At 48.4% G+C, this 21342-nt stretch overlaps 1 protein-coding gene across 2 annotated transcripts in view; it reads right to left on the bottom strand.

Moving 5' to 3' along the window:
* Positions 1–18934, bottom strand: part of IPPK (inositol-pentakisphosphate 2-kinase) — a 132988-nt gene extending 114054 nt beyond the window's left edge. For both annotated transcript variants that reach the window (XM_040407391.1, XM_040407392.1), the window contains exon 1: positions 18668–18934. In XM_040407391.1, coding sequence (XP_040263325.1) covers positions 18668–18748 — 81 coding nt within the window. In that variant the 5' untranslated portion in view covers positions 18749–18934. The remainder of the gene's footprint in view (positions 1–18667) is intronic.
* Positions 18935–21342: the final 2408 nt, after the last annotated feature.

Below are 21342 nucleotides of genomic sequence, written 5' to 3'. Positions count from 1 at the left end.
CCGTTTTTTCGATACTGGGCTGCGCTGCTGCGCAGTCTAGTATCTCTGAACATGAGCGCGCTGCTATCGGCGCGCTCATGTTCTCTCTCAGCAGCACGGGGAGAAGGAAGCTGTCCTCCCTCCCCCTGTGCTGCTGCCGCTGCCACCAATGAGAAGAGAGGGGCGGAGGAGGGGCGGAGGAGGGGCGGCAATGAGAAGAGAGGGGCGGAGGAGGGGCGGCAATGAGAAGAGAGGGGGTGGAGGAGGGGCGGCAATGAGAAGAGAGGGGCGGAGGAGGGGCGGGCGCACTGCGCCACCAATGATAGGATTACTATCGGAGCGATGGGAGGAGACATCAGCTTCACTAGTGGGCGTTCCTTTTCCCTGCGCTGCGATTGGACAGCGCTACAGCCAGGGAGAAGGAACGCCCACTAGTGAAGCTGATGTCTCCTCCCATCGCTCCGATAGTAATCAGCAGCATGTGGAGCAGGAGAGGAGACAGTAATGGGGCACTGCTAGGGTTGCCACCCGTCCGGGATTGACCCGGACAGTCCGGGTTTGCAATCCTGTGCCCGGGTACAAGCCTTTCTTAGACCCGGACACAGGATTATTCTATTCTATTCATTGAAACTGCAGACAGTCAGTGTGGAGTCCGTCCGATCGCATATTTAAGCTGCTGCTGTCTGAGTGCACTGCACTGTCACTGATGATCAGCTGAGCGGAGCGCTCCCTCCCCCAGTCCCCCTCCTCCTCCAGTCTACAATCACTACAGTGATGCGGCTGCCAGGCAGGCAGCGCAGCCGCAGCAGCTCACTCACTGTTTAGTAGTCTCCAGTCTCCTCGCTCCTCCTCTGCCTCTCAGTCCCTCCCTCCTTCTCTCTGATAAGGAACTAAGTCAAGTCCACAGGAAGTGACATCAGAGAGAGAGGCAGGGAGGGAGATTTGAAATCATTCTTCCAGCAGCTCCAGGCTCCAGCAGCCTGCCCAACTAGTGCCCAGCCCAGACTGTGCCCGCTGTGCCCTGCTAGTTTTTCAACATGACCAAGACTGAGTCTGACTGTGACACTAGGTAATCACTTACTTTACTTCTAAAAAGGTATAAATATAAAACATTTGAAGCATGTTTGTAACAGTGTTTAAACAGCCTCAGGTTTCTGAATCTGTCAATCAGAAAAAACATTTATGTTATGTAGCTGATTGACATTAGCGATGGGCTGATGTCAGCAGTGCATAACAGTGTGTTTTATAACTCCCTGCCTGCTGCCGTTCTCTTAAAGGGCTTCTGTCACCCCACTAAAGTGTTGTTTTTTTTTGGGGCCAGTTAAATTAGTTATATTGCGATATATGAAAATATAATGGTGTTACTTACTTTGATCCAGCAGTTTATTCAAAAAATGAAGTTTTATCATATGTAAATTCGGTCTCTACCAGCAAGTAGGGCGGCTACTTGCTGGTAGCTGCTGCAGAAAACCGCCCCCTCGTCGTGTTGATTGACAGGGCCAGCCGGGATCTCCTCCTCCGGCTGGCCCTGTCGGCATTTCAAAAATCGCGCGCCTGTGTTGATTCGGCGCAGGCGCTCTGAGATGAGGAGGCTCGTCTCCTCAGAACTCCCTCAGTGCGCTTGCGCCGATGACATCACCAAAATAGAAGACGTCATCGGCGCAGGCGCACTGAGGGAGTTCTGAGGAGACGAGCCTCCTCATCTCAGAGCGCCTGCGCCGAATCCACACAGGCGCGCGATTTTTGAAATGCCGGCTGGCCCTGTCAATCAACACGACGAGGGGGCAGATTTCTGCAGCAGCTACCAGCAAGTAGCCGCCCTACTTGCTGGTAGAGACCGAATTTACATATTATAAAACTTCATTTTTTTAATAAACTGCTGGATCAAAGTAAGTAACACCATTATATTTTCATATATCGCAATATAACTAATTTAACTAGCCCCAAAAAAAAAATCACTTTAGTGGGGTGACAGAAGCCCTTTAAAATAAAGACATGATATGCTAATGAGCCTCTAGGTGCTATGAGGGCGTTGCTGCAGCACCTAGAGGCTCCGTCCATTCACCTTTGGCAGTGGCACGCCCATGTTTAGTTGATTGACGTCCGAGTTCTCCTCTTCGTCCCGTAAATCCTGCGTCTGCGTCGAATACTAAACAGTACGGCGCAGGCGTGGGATCAGGGGCGTAACGATTGCGGTGCGACAGCAATCAGGGGTGGAGGTGGGACATGGGCGTGGTTGGAGGCGGGGCATGGGTGTGGCTGGAGGTGGGACATGGGTGGGGCCTGGAAAGGGCCCTCCCTCCCTTCTGTTCGGGTTTGGCTTGAAGAAAAGGTGGCAACCCTAGGCACTGCGGGCGAACGGAGCGGCGCCCAGGACTAAATGGTGAGTGCTGAGACATCGCTGGGCGCCGCTCTGTGTGGCCTAATAGTGAAAGTCTGGACTCATATACAGTAGTCAGTCTTTAACACATACAGGAGGCGGGTGCCGGCAGCAGAATCGCATTGCCGGCACCCTGCCCCTGACAGGGAGCTGCGATCAGCGGTGGTCCAAAATCATTGGTGGTGCAGTGTGCCCCCCCCCCCCTCAATCCCCCCATCCCATTAAAATCATTGGTGGCACAGTGCGCCGGCCCCTCTCAACCCTCTAGTATTAAAATCATTGGTGGCAGTGGCCACAGGGACCTCTCCACTCCCCCTCATTGGTGGTGCAGTGGCAGCTTCTGATCGGAGCCCCAGCTGTGTAAGCCTGGGGCTCCGATCGGTTACCATGGCAGCCAGGACGCTACAGAAGCCCTGGTTGCCATGGTAACATCCCTGATGCTGTGTGCACAAAGCACAGAGCAGCAGGGACAGTGTGGAGTCCTATTCACCCTGATAGAGATCTATCAGGGTGAATAGGAAAAGGGATGAAAGATCCCAGGTTCTCGCCCCTAAGGGGGGAAATAGTTATTAAATAAAAAGTGAAAAAAAACAAACACTAAAATATGAAGTATAAATCACCCCCCTTTTCCCAATTTCACATATAAAATATATAAATAAACATATTACATCGCCACGTCAGAAAAGTCCAAACTATTAAAATATAAAAAAAAAATCTAGGTGGTGAATGCCGGAACAGAAAAAATAAAATAAAAACTGCGCGATTCGCCATTTTTAAAAATGAGGAATGCACGTGGCTTTTTTTGTTTATTTTTTTCGCGTGGTATCGAATGGTATCGAGTATCGCAATACTTTTTCATGGTATCGAAACCGAATCAAAAATTTGGTATCGCAACAACTCTACTCCAGAGGTTACAGTTTTGATTCATAGGGGGATTGATTTTGTCTGCGAGGCATCCTCTATAGATAAGCAGGGGAGGTTTGTTTTTCTCTATGGGGAAACTGTCGGGAAGATTCTGTATCTTGGCTTTTGTTTATATGCCGCCCCCCTTTTCTTTAGATGTACTTACTAGTTTATTAGTGGATTAGTGGCCTAAATGTCCCTCTCTAGTGATTGGGGACTTTAACTGTGTCATGAACCCAGAAACAGATAGGATTTCTTTGGGGGGAGATAGTTACACTCAAGCCCAAGGGTCCCCTTTGGCACGCTTTTGTTTGGAAGCAGGTTATGTGGATGTATGGGGATGGATTGGAAAAGGGAAAAGAGCTTACTCCTGTATAAGTAAATCTGGAAACTCCATGTCTATGATAGACTTGGCCTTGATAAATAAAAACCATCTTACATTTATTAAAATCAATGAAATACGAGGCCAGGTCGTTATCGGACCATGTACCCTTATTTATTGAATTAACCATGGGGGCAATGAGTATAAAGTAAGACCTATTTAGACTGAACCCCCTTTGGATTTTTATAATGGATAAGGATACTCCTGAATTGGTGAAACAGGAGATGGGGCGTTTTTAGGATAGTAATGAGAACACAGCTAGAAGTCTAACTGGTATGGGACACATTTAAGGCCTTTATGAGGGCAATTTTTGTTAATAATATTTCAAATCTAAAAAAAGGGGACACGGTAAGAAGGAAGGAGTGAAAAGAAACAGTGTTAGTCGCCATGAATGAGTTCTCTAGGAACAAAACACCAGGAAATAAGTAAACTATGCAGATAGCAAGCCAGGTGAATGCTGACTCTCTCTTGGAAAAGGCCCAGCAGAGACTATTTTAAAAAGGAACAAAAATATTTTTCTGAAGTGGGGAGACCAGGAAAACTTCTGGCGAGGGTGATCTCTAATCAATAACAAAATAAAAAGAGATAGTTAGCATTCGGTCATTATATAAATCAGATAAGGTAAAATCAGAGGAAGAGATGAATTCATATTTGGACTCTATTTCTCTCCCAGTTCTTACCGATGCTCAGAGGGAGCTTCTGGATTTAGATCTCTCTCTGGAGGAACTAGAGGCTGCACTGAAGGCATAGTCGGGGAATTCTTCCCCGAGTCAGATGCACTCCCATATGAATTCTATTGTAAGTATGGGGAGATTATCCTCCCTCGTTTATTGAGGGTTTTTTTAGGATCATCTGGGAAGGATAGCCTTCCAGTGTCAATGATAGAGGCTGTAATAATATTAATACTGAAAAAGGGGAAGGACTCCCTAGATATGGGGTCATATAGGCCTATTTTCTTACTGAATACAGATATGAAGCTTCTCACAAAAATTCTGGCTACAAGGCTATCCAAGGTAATTACATCAATTATACACTATGATCAAAATGGGTTTATTCCTAATAAGGGTACTGACTCCATTCTGTCTTTAGACGCATCTAAGGCGTTTGAAAGGGTGGAGTGGGGATTCCTTTGGAAGGTTTTGGGGAAGATGGGATTTGGTAATAGATTTATACATTTGATTAAGTTATTGTATAAATCCTCTATTGCAAGATTGAATATTAATGGAAGCTTGACGGAGAGCTTCTCCTTGAGTAGAGGTACCAGTCAGGGTTGTCCACCCTCTCCATTATTATTTGATCTTTATATTGAGCCCCTTGCTGCTAGAATTAGGCAGGATTCCGGGATTGAGGGGTTTGGGATGTCAGGAATAGAGGACTGCATCTCTATATGCGGATGAAGTTTTTTTATAAAAGCATACTAATACCTCACTTCCCGAACTCATTCAAATAGTTAAACACCTTTGGTGCAGTCTCAGGCTTTGACATCAACTGGTCAAAGACAACAATTATGCCGGTGGATAGACCTGAATATTCTATTGAGGGGCCCTTGAGTTTACTTAGGATTTCTGATTCATTTGAATATTTGGGCATGATTATATCCCCTAGAATTGAAGATTTTTTGCACCTAAATCTGATTCCATTGATAAGCAAGTTAAGGTCTAAAGTGACGGTATGGCTTTGACTTACTTTGTCTAGAGCCGATAGGATATCCCTGGTTAAGATGGTGATATTACTCCAACTCCCCTATATTCTTAGGAATTCCCCATTGTGGATTGAGGATAAATTCTTTAAGTTAATTGGGAGAATTATTAACGATCTGTTGTGGGAAAGAAAGCTGGTGAGGCTTAAATTGGAATACCTTTATAAGCCGATGGAACAGGGAGGGCTGAACCTTCCCTATTTTAAAGGGAACCTGTCACCTGGATTTTGTGCATGGAGCTGGGGACATGGGCTGCTAGATGGCCGCTAGCACATCTGCAATACCCAGTCCCCACAGCTCTCTGTGCTTTTATTGTGTTAAAAAATCGTTTTGATCCATATGCAAATGAACCTGATATATGTGTCCGGAGATGAGTCCAGCGGAAAGGAGTCCAGCACCGCCCCGCGTCCTCCGAATCTCCTCCTTGCTGGCTGACGTCACAGAGCTGGAGCGCCGAAATCTCGCGATGAGCGAGCTAGCGCATGCGTAGTTCGTTCCCTGTGCTGATGCCAGCACAGGGAATTAACATGATGCTAGCTCGCGCATCGCGAGATTTCGGCGCTCCAGCTCTGTGACGTCAGCCAGCAAGGAGGAGATTCGGAGGACGCGGGGCGGTGCTGGACTCCTTTCCGCTGGACTCGTCTCCGGACACAGGTCTCATATCAGGTTCATTTGCATATGGATCAAAACGATTTTTTAACACAATAAAAGCACAGAGAGCTGTGGGGACTGGGTATTGCAGATGTGCTAGCGGCCATCTAGCAGCCCATGTCCCCAGCTCCATGCACAAAATCCAGGTGACAGGTTTCCTTTAAGTTTATTTTATAGCTTCACAGCTATGGCTTTATAACCAATGGGAGGAAAGTCCACTCTGTAGGAATTTATTGAGTAGATCTATATATGATAATAATATGTTTACATTATTAGAGTCTGGGTCACTATCCAGAGTTCAACAGGACTATAGAGAATCTAGAAAGTTAATTATTAAGGCGTAGAGCACTATTAGTGGGTGGTTGGAAGTAGGGCTGCAGTAAACAATTATTTTACAAATAGAGTATTGTGGCGAAACCAACCTCGCCACTGGGTTTTGGAGAGGCCTGGCTGCTGGCCTCTTGCCCCAGGATTATGGGCCATATACTAACTTTTAAACCCCTGAACCTATTCAAGGGAATTTTGGATAGGTTTGTCCCCAAGTTATACTGTTTAAATTGATGTAAGTTATATGTATGGCCAATGTAAACTCACAAAGTTGTAACAATTTATAATAAGTGTAACTTGTCAGCTTGGGAGGAAAATGCTGGGAGTGTTTCTATTGTGCCAATGTCCCATTGTGTGTTTAAAGGGTGATGTCTGTCCTGTTGTCTGCACATGTGTATTGGTGACTTCTCTTTGTTTTGAGAGATAATTGGATTACGCCTCGGGTGTCTCCAGGGCAGAGAGGAGGAAACCATGATGCATTGTGGGGATGTATTGTCTCTGTGTATCCTACAGTGCTGCATATCTGTCCTATGTCACAGGCTTCCTTCTGGTCCCCTAGGGGCGTGTACACCAGATGGGCTTGGTTGTTTTATACCTCCCTGTGGGCGGACCTGTAATTGCAACAACTGTAATAAAAACCAGGCTGGGTGTGCCAGCACCTCAGACCACTGCTTGACCCTCAACACGGAGCCTTGTCTCGTTATTGGGGGGGATCCGCTGTATGCTGTTAGAGACTGATTGCCAGGAGTGTAAGCTGATTCCTGTTGGTCTGCTAGCAGCTATTTGTGAGGTTCCAGTTTGGAGTGCTATTTTGTATCCAGTTCGGGAGCTTGGTGTTCTGCAGTAGCTGGGCCTGTCTCTCAGAAAGGGGCACATCGCCTAAACGGATTTTAACCCCTTGTCTGCTGAAACGGTCCGTTACAAGTATTCTATCAATTAATCGAGTAATCTAATAAGAAAAAAAAATTAATTAATAGACTGTTTTTCTTTATAAAAACTCAGACCCCCTGCCATCAGTCCCCAACACCCTTTGTTCCCCCCTGTGCGATCAGCCCAAGTGCATCAGTTCCCCCAGTGCCATCAGCTCTTTTCCCCCCAGTGCTATCAGTTCCACTAACCCCTATTGCCATCAGCTCCGCTCTCCCCCTGTGCCTTCAGCTGCCCCCCCCCCCCCCCGTGCCATCAACTGCCCCGCCTAGCCATGTCCCCAGCAACAGTACTTAAATTTCCTGTAGGGGCGCCTCCATCTTCTTCTTTGCGCGCTGCACTGTCGTCCTGACATCACACAGCGTCGAGTCATAGTGCACACTTATGTGCACTATGACCTGACGATGTGCCAGGAAGAAAGTGCAGCACGGTGCGGACCGACGCGTGACCACGGAGCGGTAAGTAATAGCAAGTGCTTCACTCCTGCTCTGTGGCCACATGACACAAACGAATCCTTAATGCCCAAAATTTGCATCGAGGATTTTTTTGCGTCAAATTACTCGATTCAATCGAGTAATCGTTTCAGCCCTAGTTGGGAGTAAGGGGATCTCTCCACTGCACGCCTCTCTGGCATAATTACTATTTACAGGAGTTGGTGTTTTAGCTGAAGATAAATATTGGCAAAAAAAACAATAGTCTGTATGTTGCAGAAGTGGTGAGTAATGGAGATATACTTCCTTTTTTGGCGTTGACACAGAGCATATAATTAATTTATCTTGGTTTAGATATTTACAGTTAAGTTTGGCACTTTTTAGTGTAAAGGGGAATTTTTTTGCTACAGATTTTCACCTTTGAATGAATTGATGGGAAATTTGGGGCAGAAGTTCTCCATTTCTCAACTTTAAATAGTGATTCAAGAAGCAATTTATAATGTGTGGGGTTTCTCTCTGGCAGACAGGATTAGCGGATGCAGTATAGAGGCAACAAGTTCTTTGGATCAAACAGTTCAGTGTTTTATTCACACACTTTAGGCAAGTGACAAAACAGTCATAATCAAACAAAACGTCACCTTGCGGTGTTGGTGGTAATTCACACCATGCGGCAACTCTGCCTCCAAGAGTCCTTGCTGATAGCAGCACCAACCTGTTTTCACGCCAAACAGGTAGCAAGCCTTTATCCAGACACAAGGCTCCCAGATCCCAACACAGAGACACGGCTTCTGAGCCCAGCTGCCTATTTAGGGTTAGCCAGGTGCTGCCAAAACCCGGACCGGCACTTAAAATCCGGTCTGGTATTTGACCTCACCTGGCTGTAAATCAGCCCAGCAGCACATGCTGGGAGAAAAATACCTGCCTTGCCAGACAAAACCTCTCACTGTGTCACATACACAAACACACACCTTTGTTAAACCCTGAGGGGGTGAACACCTGCCAGACAGTGTACCCGGGACAGGGCATTCGCGTTTCCTTGTAACCGGCCTGCCCTGAATTCCACCGAAAACTTAAAGTTCCGTAGGGAGAGAAACCATCAGGTGACCCGGGCATTTCTGTCCTTGGCCTGGCTCATCCACTTGAGAGGGGAGTGGTCAGTCACCAGGCGGAATTTTCTCCCCAATAAATAATAGCGGAGAGATTCTAGTGTCCACTTAATAGCCAGGCACTCTCTCTCCACTATAATATACCTGGTCTAGGCTGGGGTGAGCTTACGGCTGAGGAAGACAGCGGTATGCTCCTCCCCGTTGACTTCCTGAGACAGTACAGCACCGAGGCATCGGTCTGTACTATAAACTCCCTTTTGAAGTCAGGAGTCACCAAAATCGGGGACCCGCACAGGGCCAATTTCAAAGTGGAGAAAGCCCCTTCCGCCCGATCATCCCAGCAAACAATCATTCACGTGTATACCTTCAAGAGTCCTGTCAAGGGCACACATAGAGTAGCAAAGTGGGGAACAAATCTCATGCAATAGCCCACTATTCCCAGGAATTACTTTATTTGCCTAGTGGTGACAGGTCAGGGCCAATGCCGTATCACCTCTATTTTGTTCACTTAGGGTTCGATGACTCCACGTCCAGTGATATACCCCAGGTACTTGGTCTCTTCTAACCCCATCACACATTTTTTTGGGGGTTAGCAGTTAGACCAGCTTTCCGAAGGGAGTCCACTACAGCCTGCACTTTGGGTAGATGACTTTCCCAGTCGGTACTGTAAATGACAACATCGTCCAGGTAAGCCGAAGCGTACAGACGATGTGGACGAAGCACGATGTCCATTAGTCGCTGAAAAGGGGCGGAGTCACCATGCAGACCAAAGGTTAATACCTTATATCGATACAGCCCCTCAGGCGTAATGAAGGCAGTTTTCTCTTTGGCAGCCTCCGTTAAGGGAACCTGCCAGTACCCTTTCGTGAGGTCCAAAACAGAAAAATACCAGGCTTGTCCTACCCTCTTGATGAGCTCATCCACCCAGGGCATGGGATACGCATTGAATTTGGAAACCTCGTTAAGTTTTCAAAAGTCGTTACAAAACCGCAACGTCCCGTTTGGCTTGGGTATCAATACTATAGGACTGGCCGACTCACTTTTTGACTCCTTAATCTATCTGCAACATTAGCTGCACCTCCTCCGATATGGCTTGTCGCCAAGCCTCGGGTACCCAGTATGGTTTTAATCTGACTTTTGCCTGAGGCTCAGTGACAATGTCATGCTGGATTATGGAAGTGTGTCCAGGGAGGTCCGAGAACACATCAGTGTTCCGACTAACGAACTCTCTGGCCTCCCAAGTCTGTTTAGAATTGAGACTGTCAGCAATTTTTACTGTGGTAGCTGCCTCTCTTGCATCAGACAGAGGGGCCGGTACCGCTTCTCCTAGAAAACCCGGCTGCGGGCTGTCTTCTGTACAGGTTTCCATATCTTTCCACGGTTTGAGTAAATTCACATGGTAAACCTGCTTCGGCTTTCGCCGCCCTGGCTGGTGTACCTTGTAGTTTACATCTCCAATTTTCTCAAGTACCTCGTAGGGCCCCTGCCGCCTAGCTAGGAACTTACTGTCCATATCGGCACCAGAACCAATACCCGAGCCTGCAGATTATATACCTGACGCTGGGCTCATTGAGCTGCCTCCATATGCTCCCTAACAAGAGGCAACACTCTCTCTATCCGATCTTGCATCTGGATAACGTACTCAATGACACTATAATGTGGAGTGGGTTGTTGTTCCCACGCCTCTTTGGCCACGTCCAAGAGACCAAGAGGGTGTCTGCCATATAGCAGTTTGAAGGGCGAGAACCCAGTAGATCCCTGAGGTACCTCTCGCACTGCGAACATGAGATAAGGCAGAAGAAGGTCCCAGTCCTTCCCATCTTTAGCCACCACCCTTTTCAACATATTTTTTATTGTTTGGTTAATGGCTTCTACCAGACCAACTGTTTGTGGATGGTAAACGGACGTCCGTAGCAGTTTTATATGCAGCAACTTAGAGTTCCCTCATCACCTTGTGGATATAAAAGGGGTCCCTTGGTCGGTCAGAACCTCTTCAGGTAGTCCTACTCGAGAAACCATCTCCATTAATTCCTTAACTATGAGTTCGGCCGAGTTATGTCGCAGTGGCACCGCGTCTGGGTACCAAGTGGCGTAGTCTAGAATGACTAAGATGTGTTGATGCCCTCTGGCGGACTTCGGTACTGGGCCTATGAGGTCCATAGCTTTTCAGTCAAACAGTACTTCGATAATCGGGAGAGGTACTAGGGGACTACAGAAATGTGGCTGGGGGCTAGTTATCTGGCAGGTCGGGCAAGACTTACAAAACTGTTCCACTTCTTTGAATATGCTGGGCCAGTAAAACTGCTGTAGAATACGATCCTGAGTTTTCTACAGCCCCAGGTGACCCCCGAGAACGTGTTGGTGGGCTAGATCTAACACAAGCTTGCGATAAGCCTTGGGGACCACCAACTTTTCAATAGGCTCACTCCGTACTTTGTTTACCCGATACAACATATCCTGATGAACCACAAAACGGGGAAACATTGACTCTGCCCCAGGTCGTTGTGGTTCACCATCTACTATTAACACATTTTCCCAGGTGCGGGATAGGGTTGGGTCCCAACGTTGGGCAACACCAAAATTATCCCCGGAGACATTGAGTTCTGCCAGTTCAGGACCCGGCGGGCAAGTCCTCCACCATCACACTTAGCAGGGTGCTCTCCCCCTCTTCCACCGAAGTGGCGGTCACCCCTACTGCTGGCCCTTCGGTCTCAGGTTCCCAGGGTTCTGGTCTCCCCCCTGAGCCGGGCCACTCTGCTAGGGTTACCCCATCTCATGGGTATCGGTCACTCTCTTAGTGCCACAGTGCCGGGAAGTCTCTCCCTATTATGAGTTCATTGTGTAGATTCGTGGCGATAGCCACCTCGTGGGTCCATCTACTGGCCACCGTAGTTAGAGACACCAACGCGGTGGAGTAGTCTTAAGTCTCAGTGGATGCACATCACCCCGACTTTCCGGGTAATATACTCAGGGGACCGCACCAGGGTAGCCCTTACTAGGGTCACCAGACTCCCTGAATCCAGCAGAGCCTCCGCCGGAGTGTCTCCCACTTCCACCTGGCACAGAGATCTAGAGACTCTGAGGTACCTGTTGCACACAGCCTCCTGGCATATAGCGACTGACGGTAGCCATAGTTAGTGTCCTAGGGCTTAACCCGATGGGGATAGTCAGCCCTTACATAGGCAGGCTCCTGACACTGCCTGCAGACTATCGGAGCCAGGTTTGCCCTGGGTACATCCCAGGCGGATTTTATTGGCTCAAATCTCCAGGCCTGGGGTGGAGATTTCCCGGGGTATGCAGACCCCCCTCCTGACAAAACCCTCCTTTAGATTCCTGGTAGCTTCATAGCATTCCACCAGGTCCACCATCTCAAGGGCATTGCCAGGAGACACCTGACCGATCCAGTGCTGGAGAGGGTATGGCAAAGCCCTCCAGACCATATCGGCTAACATACGATCCAGCATAGCACCGGGACTCAGCACATCAGGCTGTAGCCATTTTTTGAAAAAGGTGAAGTAAGTTATACCCCCACTGATGCACCCGCTGGGCCCAGACCAACACATTCACCCCCAGTCTTGCCAGAATCTCAGTATAAACAAACAAGTTTTTCCAGCTCACCATATCTTTTCCCATGCAAGGAACAGACCGGACCAGTCCTCACTTGAAACAGGAAGAAAGAGAAATTCCAGCATTCAGGATAAAACCTAGATGTTTTCTTTATTCATAATGGTCACAATTCACATACATGGACAGCTTCTCCCTCCACAATTAGGTTGATATGTTTCGGACTTGTTAGTCCTTACTCGTAACCTTGCCAGAATCTCACCCTTGACTTTCTGATAGTCAGCCGCTTGATCGTCGGAGCGACGAACTCACCCCACTGGTCACGGGGTAGCTTTTCCCTGATGGCCATTTTCTCGTACATCGCCAGGTAGGTTTCGATGTTGTCTGCGGGGGTCATCTTTGGAATCGCGGCATGGACTGCTTTCCGGGCATCATGGACACTTGGGGGTTGCTCCTGCTGTCTGCAAAGCCATCACGTGTTGTAGCAGCAACTAGTTAGTCTCCTGCTGCTGTTTATTAGCCTCGCGTTGCTGCAGGTTTTTCGCTCGCTGCTGCAGATTAGCCTCCATGAGGGCCTTCACAACAGCCTCCATTTTGTCTATTTAAGGACAGCCAGGTGCTGCCAAAACCCAGATCGGCACTTAAATCCGGTCCGGTATTTGACCTCACCTGGCTGTAAATCAGCCCAGCAGCTCATGCTGGGAGAAAAATACCTGTTTTACCAGACAAAACATCTCACTGTGTTACAAATGGTATACATTCCCCCGGACAAAAAGGTTTGGGGATCTGTTTTAAGGATCCAACCAGATGACTGGGGGAAAATAATGACTAACTTAAGATTAATGTCAATTGTTTTGGTACAATTCAAAATTATACATAGACTACATCATGTCACACACGTATGGCTTAATAAATGTGGGTTGAGGAGTATGTCTAATCTAATCGTCCACGATGTGATTCACTTGAGGCTGATTATTTACACATGTTTTGGTCTTGTATAAAATTAACAGAATATTGGGAGGCAATAGCTACACTTATTACCCAAAAACTGAAAATAGTAATTCCTTATACGATGGAATGTTGGATTCTGGGTGATTTTTCCCAAATTAAATGCGATAAGTATAAAAGAACCCTGCTGATTAAAATACATTTTTTTGGCAAGACTTTTAAAATCGGGGTTGGTTCTCACGAAATGCTCCTAGTGTATATATATGGTTAAATCTGGTCAATAAGATTAAGAGATATGAAAACATCTTATATAAAGTTAAACAAAGAAATATTGAGGAGAAATGGGAAAAGGTATGGGGGATTAGGAAGTTTTAATTCTTCTTCTTTTCACCCCACCGTCACCCCTGCTCCGTCCTAGTGGACGGAGGGGATAGGAGACGCACCGCAAGCGAGGGGGAGGGTTGGCAGTGGAGTTTTGGGGTAAAAATGAGAAGTTTGATAATGTTGAAGATTGGGTTGTTTGGAAAATGATTTTGTATTTTTTCTGTCAAACAAATAAAATAAAAAATAAAAAACAAACTGACATTACAAGGTGTGCAGATGCATAGACGGCAAAAATTTAACACTGCTCCTTGTCCCCGCACGGCCGCTGCTGCTTCTCCCTATGCGCAGATGAAAACATCCGGTGTCGGGGGAGAGGGCAGGCGGTGACAGGGACGAGCCTCCCTAGCATCGCGGGTGACTGCTTCACCCCCCCCAATCCGTGCACAGGGAGAAGCGGCGGTGCAGGGACCAGGAGCGGCGCGGGAAGTGGGGAGCCAGGTAACTAGAATCAGTGTGAGGGGCCCAGGCGTATGGGGGGCCATTTCCAGCCTTGGATAACATCTTTAATACAAGGCACTAACTAACAAGCACCGGGACCGTGGGAGCGCACTTAGGCTAGTGATTTTTCCTATAGTGTGCAAGCACGACCACCACCGATGGATTGCAAGGTGGTCGTAACCATGGAAATGAGCAGTGTATAATGTAATGGAAAAATGAATCTAGCCAACAAAGGAGGCAATATGGACAATCCCAATACATTAGTAAGTGCCTTGTATTAACTTTCTCTACATGATAAATACCATTTGTTGACAACCCCTTTAAACCATGTTTATATTCAGACAGTAGAGGATGCACATTTTAGCTTCCTTGTAGGGGGTATTAAAGGGGTTGTCATCCTTACCTTGGTAGTTCTGCCTCCCTTCCCCCTTTTGGGCAAACCTGCAAAGGGAAGCACATATTTACCTGCTCCCCATCTCTCCAGCCTTGGTGACCTGCTCCCCTTGTGTCGTGTCAAATGGTCAAGTGATGCAAGGGGAGCAGGTCACCACTGTGGCCAGGGATTGGCTGCAGTGGCATCAACAGCAGTTTACATTCTGAGAGCGCAGCAGAGCCGCCCAGGCAGGGGAGAGAAGGAGCCGGGTACAAGTGCCAGGAAGCAGGTCTGCCCAAGAAGGGGGGGGGGGGGGGGGGGGGTTGTTTGCCAAACCTCTCCCCAAAAGGTGCACAAGCCCTTTGACTCGTTCAATACTCTGAACAACTAATGAAGCATCAGCTCCATGGACTGTAGCAAAACGTAGTCTGGCTGCCGAGCCGTTTCTACTTTTGACATGTGGAATAGCTGAGATATGTTCTGATTTCATTGGTAGTGCACCCTAAATATCGCGAATGACATGGAATGCAGGTTAGGACACACACATGCAATTTACATATTGTGCAATTTTGAAAAAGACGGTTTGTGGCCGTGTAGAAAAGATACGTCTTGTGCGCCCGAATTATTCTGCAATGATCCAAGAATAACCAGGCGCCCCTTTAATGGCGGAGACAGTAAGAAAATAATGGTACCGCAGACACCTGAAAAATACTTCCAGGTCAGACAATAGGTAGCGGATATAAAACTATGGGCAGCTCAAGGTTTCAGAGCTCCATGCTAACAGTATAGACCGGATACATAAAACCCAAGTGCTGCATACAATGTAGGACGGCTACAGGGTAAGGCCAAACAGTCCATTCACGCTGTAGCAGTCCACAACCACCAATTTTTCGTGTGTGTCTCTGAAGATGGAATGCCTTCATCAGCCATAACATTGAAACCATCTGCAAAATTGTGTAGCCCCCCCCCCCTCGTGGCGCTAAAACAAATCTGACCCATGAAAGCATGGACTCCACAAGACCTCCGATGGTGCGCTGTGGTATCTGGTAGTAAAACATTAGCAGCGCCCATGTGTCACGTGACCCAGAGACCTGACACATGGGTGACTCGTCACCACTGCGGCCAGTCATTGGGTACAGCAGCCAAACCGGAGAACCGAGGAGGAGCGATGGAGCCAGAACACAGCGGCAAAGATCAGGTAAGTACGATTCCCACAGCGGGTCTGGCCAGGTCTGCAGAAAAGGTCTCCAGGGTGAACAGAGTTAAATACTGATTACCTATCTTTTGGATTTAAAGGGGTTGTCCGACTTCAGCTAATGGCATTTATTAAGTAGACAAGGTTAATACAAGGCGATTACTAATGTATTGTGATTATCAATATTGCTTCCTTTCCTGGCTGGATTCAGTTTTCCATCACATTAGCAATGCTCATTCCCATGGTTACAAACACCTATATAGTGTGTTCCTATAGTGTGCAAGCCCGGCCACCGCAGCTGGATGGAAAGTTGTTCGTTACCATGGAAACGAACAGTGTATAATGTGATGGAAAACTGAATCCAGCCAGGAAAGGAAGCAATATTGATAATCACAATACATTAGTAAGTGCCTTGTATTCACTTTCTCTACATTACAAATGCCACTATGTGAAATGACACAACCCCTTTAAGTCCTCTAAGATGCGAGTTGGGCCTCCATGGATCAGACTTGTTTTTCTAGCACATCCCTAGCTCAAGTGAAAGAGATCGAGGGATTTGGACGGTCAAGTCATCACCTTGAACCCTTCCGAATGCGTCTGGGTGGAACGTCCTGCTGAAAGAAGCCACGGCCATTAGGGAATACGTCTGCCATGAAGGGACAGGACACGGTTCACAGTAACATCCACATGAATGCCAGGACCAAGGTTTCCCAGCAGAGACCACTGCTCAGAGCTCCGCAGTACCACCATCACTTGCCTTTCTGGAGATGCTCTGACCCAGTCGTTGAGCCATCACAGTGACTCAGATCCTTACGCTTGCCCGTTTTCCTGCTTCCACCACATTAACACTCTACTTGCTGCCTAATATATGCCACACTGTGATATGTGCCACTGTCACAATGTTATTCACTCTACCTGGACCTTCAAAGCGTATTCCTGGCAAACCCGCTTTTAAAAATGCTGGCAGTCCGCCATGATGTGGAAGGATCTGAAAAACCCTTTGCGCCTACGTAGAACCCAAACACCTGACGTACACAGAGAGAATACAAACATCCTGCAATGTAGTGGGCTTCATATAACCCCCAGAGAACAGAGTGCACCCCTGACATGTGGTCAGTGAAGACCACCTAAACAATGCGGTCCTAGTTAGTTAAAGGGGACCGGTCACCTCCAAAAACCCTCCTAAGCCGCCAGCAGCCTGTTCCCCACGATGACTCCTTTCTTCCTGAAGGCAGATGCGGCTAAAGCTCAGAAAACGTTCTTTCATCCCCTGCCGGCGCGCTTCTCCGCACCGCGGCCTCCCTGCTTCAAGCCGCGGTCCCCTTGACTTCGAGCATGTGTGGAGAAGCGCGCCGGGAGGGGATGAAAGAACGTTTTCTGAGCTTTAGCTGCATCTGCCTTCAGGAAGAAAGGCGTCATCGTGGGGAACAGGCTGCTGACGGCTGGGGATGGTTTTTGGAGGTGACAGGTTCCCTTTAGCTCGTGTGACCACCTCAAACCCGCGTCACGACATTGCCGTGTGGTCGAGCCCCGACAGATCAGCACATAAACAAATGTAAATAATGCAGGGTGAAGGTTTTGAGGGGGGGGTTGTCCCATCTCAGACAATGGGGGCATATCGCTAGGACATGCCGTCAATGTCAGATGGGAGCGGCTCCTAGAAGTGGGACCCACTGCTATCTCTAGAATGGGCCCCCCAAAGTGAAGGAGAATGCACCGTGCACGCTCAGTGTGGCCCCTGGGAGTTATGGTTCAGAAGTCCCATAGAAGTGAATGGAGAACACACCGCACATGCACCCACACCCCACTATGGAACTGCCGAAAACAGCCGAGCAAGCGCTGGGAAATTTTCGGAATTCCCGTAACGCTGAATGGAAGGTGGCCGCTCTTCTTCACTTCAGGGTGCGGGTCCTAGAGATGGGACAACCTTACGATCTGCCATCAGTGTCTGGGATGAGACGACCCCTTTAAAGCCACAGTATGTCAATTCTTTCTGCGGATTTAACCCTTTGCAATCCACAGGACCACCACAAATCAGGGACAAAATCTGCATGTAAATCATGTCGAATTTACAGCGAAATCTGCAACAGATCCCCCCCGTCTCGTGTGGACAAACCAAAAACCAAGTGTCCTCACCGTAGATTGCGGTACACGGTGTACAGCATGATGACAGCACTACATCATTACCAGGGAATGCCTACAGAGACCCTGACTCACAGCAATTCCCCAATACACACCCATCGTCTTCATCCAGGAGCAGCTCCAACCTGCTCCTGCCCTCTACATTCAACTGCTGTTTACTGATCCAGTGCTGAGTGAGAGCAGGTGCCCGGTCTTAGTGCCAGCGCCAAGAATCTGACTTCTTTGTGGCTGCCCAGCGTGTTTACCGAGTCCGCGCCTGCCGCCGTACAGTAAGCACGCCCAGAGATATTAAAGGGGTATTCTCAGCTCACACGGCATGGCCCAGTGAACAGCCAGCGGTTCTAGAGAACGGTCCCAGCGGTGGGACCTACGTGAGAATCTCAGATATATTTACGTGGCTCTGTACATCTGAATGGGATTCCGCATAAAAACAGCAGCAGAAACGCGTGCAACACACCAGCCATGTCTGAACGGGCACCAGGAGAGAAGTCCGCCTCAGTACTGGCTCAGTCCACGGACAGACTAGGACAGCGGGGCCACTGGCTCAGTCCACGGACAGACTAGGAGGACAGCGGGGCCCCTTCCCTGCACAGCCCAGCGACCTATCATCATACTCCAGAGGAGGACGTCTATAAGTTCCCCCATCAGATCCTCGCCTCTTCTCCTATGCAGGGCTATGTAAACACTGGACTGCATTACGGCCTATAGGACAGAGGAGAGAGCTTAAAGGGGAGCTCCAGCAGGAAGAAGACAGCATTGTTTACACAGCTCACAGACACCTGACACACTAGGACCACCCTGAGCACCCCTCCCCCTCCAGGCCCCAGTCCACCCTCACCTGTGAGTGAGCCACCACCAGGCTTTTGTTCCCCTCCCCGTGGTAACTCCATTCATTCTCGTCCATCTTCTCCGCTTCCATCCCCGGAGCACTGACTGGGGGCCGGCGCTGGCTGAGCTCCCCGGAGCACACGGGCGGTCGGGAGGTGGTCGGGACGCGTCTGGTGCCGCAGGGTCAGGTGTCGCCTGTGTCCAGCATGGACCGCACTCCCGGCGTGTCACAGTCTGCGCCCTGCTGCTAGCGACAGACACAACTAGACCCGCTACGTCCGGCCCACCGCCGCCAGCCCCGCCCACCGAGCGGGTCACTGCCCTCTGATTGGTCCAAGCTGACGGGTTCATGACCATAGAGCGGAAGCGTGGTCACGGAGCGGCAGGAGGGACACTTGTGTCGCCCCAGATTTAAAGGGGTCGTACGTGTTTAGGTCACAGGAGACGCGTGGGGCTGTCACTTCGTGATGTAGTCCCTGTAGAAGTTCCCTTCCTGAGGGCTGACACCCCGAATTTACATACGGGTCTATTCATGGAGCAGAGGGGTGTGTTTTTTAACCGTTTCATGACTGAGGCTGGTTTCGCTTGACGCCGGAAGCAATATTTTTTACATTTTTTAATGCTTTACTGTAAAGGTCGTGGATGTGCTGCAGAAGTGCATGGAAAAGCCACGGCATGATGGAGGAAGCAGATTCTGCCTCCTGGATCGTGGATTTTCAAATACATAGTAACATAGTAAGGTTCTGTTCGGCCTGTTCTCCTGCATGTTGAGGAAAAATAAAACCCCTGTCAGGTAGAAGCCAATTTCCTCACTTTAGGGGGAAAAAAAATCCTCCCTAACTCTATCAGAATAAGGCCTCATGCACACGGCCGTACGCAAAAAATACAGATGACGTCCGTATGCATTCCGTATTTTGCGAAACGGAACAGCTGGCCCCTAATAGAACAGTACTATCCTTGTCCGTAATGAGGACAATAATAGGACATTATTTTTTTGCGGAACAGAAACGGAATGCACACGGAGTAACTTCCGTTTTTTTTTTGCGGACCCATTGAAATGAATGGTTCTGTATACGGTCTGCAAAAAAAAAACGGACACGGAAAGAAAATACGTTCGTGTGAATGAGCCCTAACTACCTGGATCAACGACCCCTCTCTAGTAGCTATAGCCTGTAATATTATTACACTCCAGAAATACATCCAGGCCCCTCTTGAATTCCTTTATTGTACTCACCATCACCACCTCCTCAGGCAGAGAGTTCCATAGTCTCACTGCTCTTACCGTAAAGAATCCTTTTCTATGTTTGTGTACAAACCTTTCCTCTAGATCAGGGGTGGGGAACCACGGGACCATTTCATGTTGCCCCCGGCCTTCTACCAGAACATATTGTGAAAATGCTAATGACCGCTTCCATTATGGAAGGTGGGTGAGAACAGCAAATTGCTAGCTGCACTCACCTTCCCTGGTCTTCTTCTGGCCCCGCTCTGTGTCCTGACACGTACAGTGTCAAGACGTAATGGACATAGACACGCGCTTTGACCTGACGCTGTGCGCTGTCAGGTCACAGTACAGCGCGGCGGGAAGAAGACTAGGGAGGGTAAGTGAATCTGCCAAGTGGCAGCGACGTCTGGAGCTGGAGAGGTAAGTTTATTTTTTATATTAAATGTCTGATCTGAGGCTGTGGGGTCTGATGAGGGTCTGATCTGAGGCTAGGGAGGGTCTGATGAGGGTCTGATCTGAGGTTGGGAGGTCTGATCAGGGTGTGATCTAAGGCTGATATAGGCTGGGGGTCTGATAGTAGGCTGATTTGAGACTGATGGAGGTGGGGGGCAGATCTGAGGCTGAGAAAGGGACAGATGCGAAGTAACTCCTAGCCTTTCTGCTACCTGAGGCGAAACCTGAAAAGACCACTCCTCCCCCCCCCCCCCCCCCCATACCAATTTCTCAGCCTAAACCCTTCCCTCCAGCCATACTTTTAGGCCTCTTTCACACGGGCGAGATTTCCGCGCGGGTGCAATGCGTGAGTTGAACGCATTGCACCCGCACTGAATCCGGACCCATTCATTTCTATGGGGCTGTGCACATGAGCAGTGTTTTTTACGCATCACTTGTGCGTTGCGTGAAAATCGCAGCATGCTCTATCTTGTGCGTTTTTCACGCAGCGCAGGCCCCCTAGAAGTGAATGGGGCTGCGTGAAAATCGCAAGCAAGTGCGGATGCGGTGCGATTTTCATGCATGGTTGCTAGGAGACGATCGGGATGGGGACCCGATCTTTATTATTTTCCCTTATAACATGGTTATAATGGAAAATAATAGCATTCCGAATACAGAATGCTTAGTACAATAGGGCTGGAGGGGGTTACATTTTTTTTTTTTTATAATTTGACTCACCTTAATCCACTTGTTCGCGCACCATGGTGATGGATCATGTGATGGACCATGTGATGACCGCAGTGATGTCATCAAAGGTCCTTTACCCAGGTCCTGAAGACAGAAGAGAAGCCGGCTGCACGAACAAGTGGATTAAGGTGAGTTAAATTATTTTTTATATTTTTTTAACCCCTCCAGCCCTATTGTACTATGCATTCTGTATTTAGAATGCTATTATTTTCCCTTATAACTATGTTATAAGGGAAAATAATACAATCTACACAACACCGATCCCAAACCTGAACTTCTGTGAA

This window comes from Bufo bufo, chromosome 9, assembly GCF_905171765.1.
Source record: "Bufo bufo chromosome 9, aBufBuf1.1, whole genome shotgun sequence".
In the NCBI taxonomy this organism is placed as follows: Eukaryota; Metazoa; Chordata; class Amphibia; order Anura; family Bufonidae; genus Bufo; species Bufo bufo.
The sequence above is the reverse complement of the archived record's forward strand: the minus strand, read 5'-3'. Positions and strand labels throughout refer to the sequence as shown.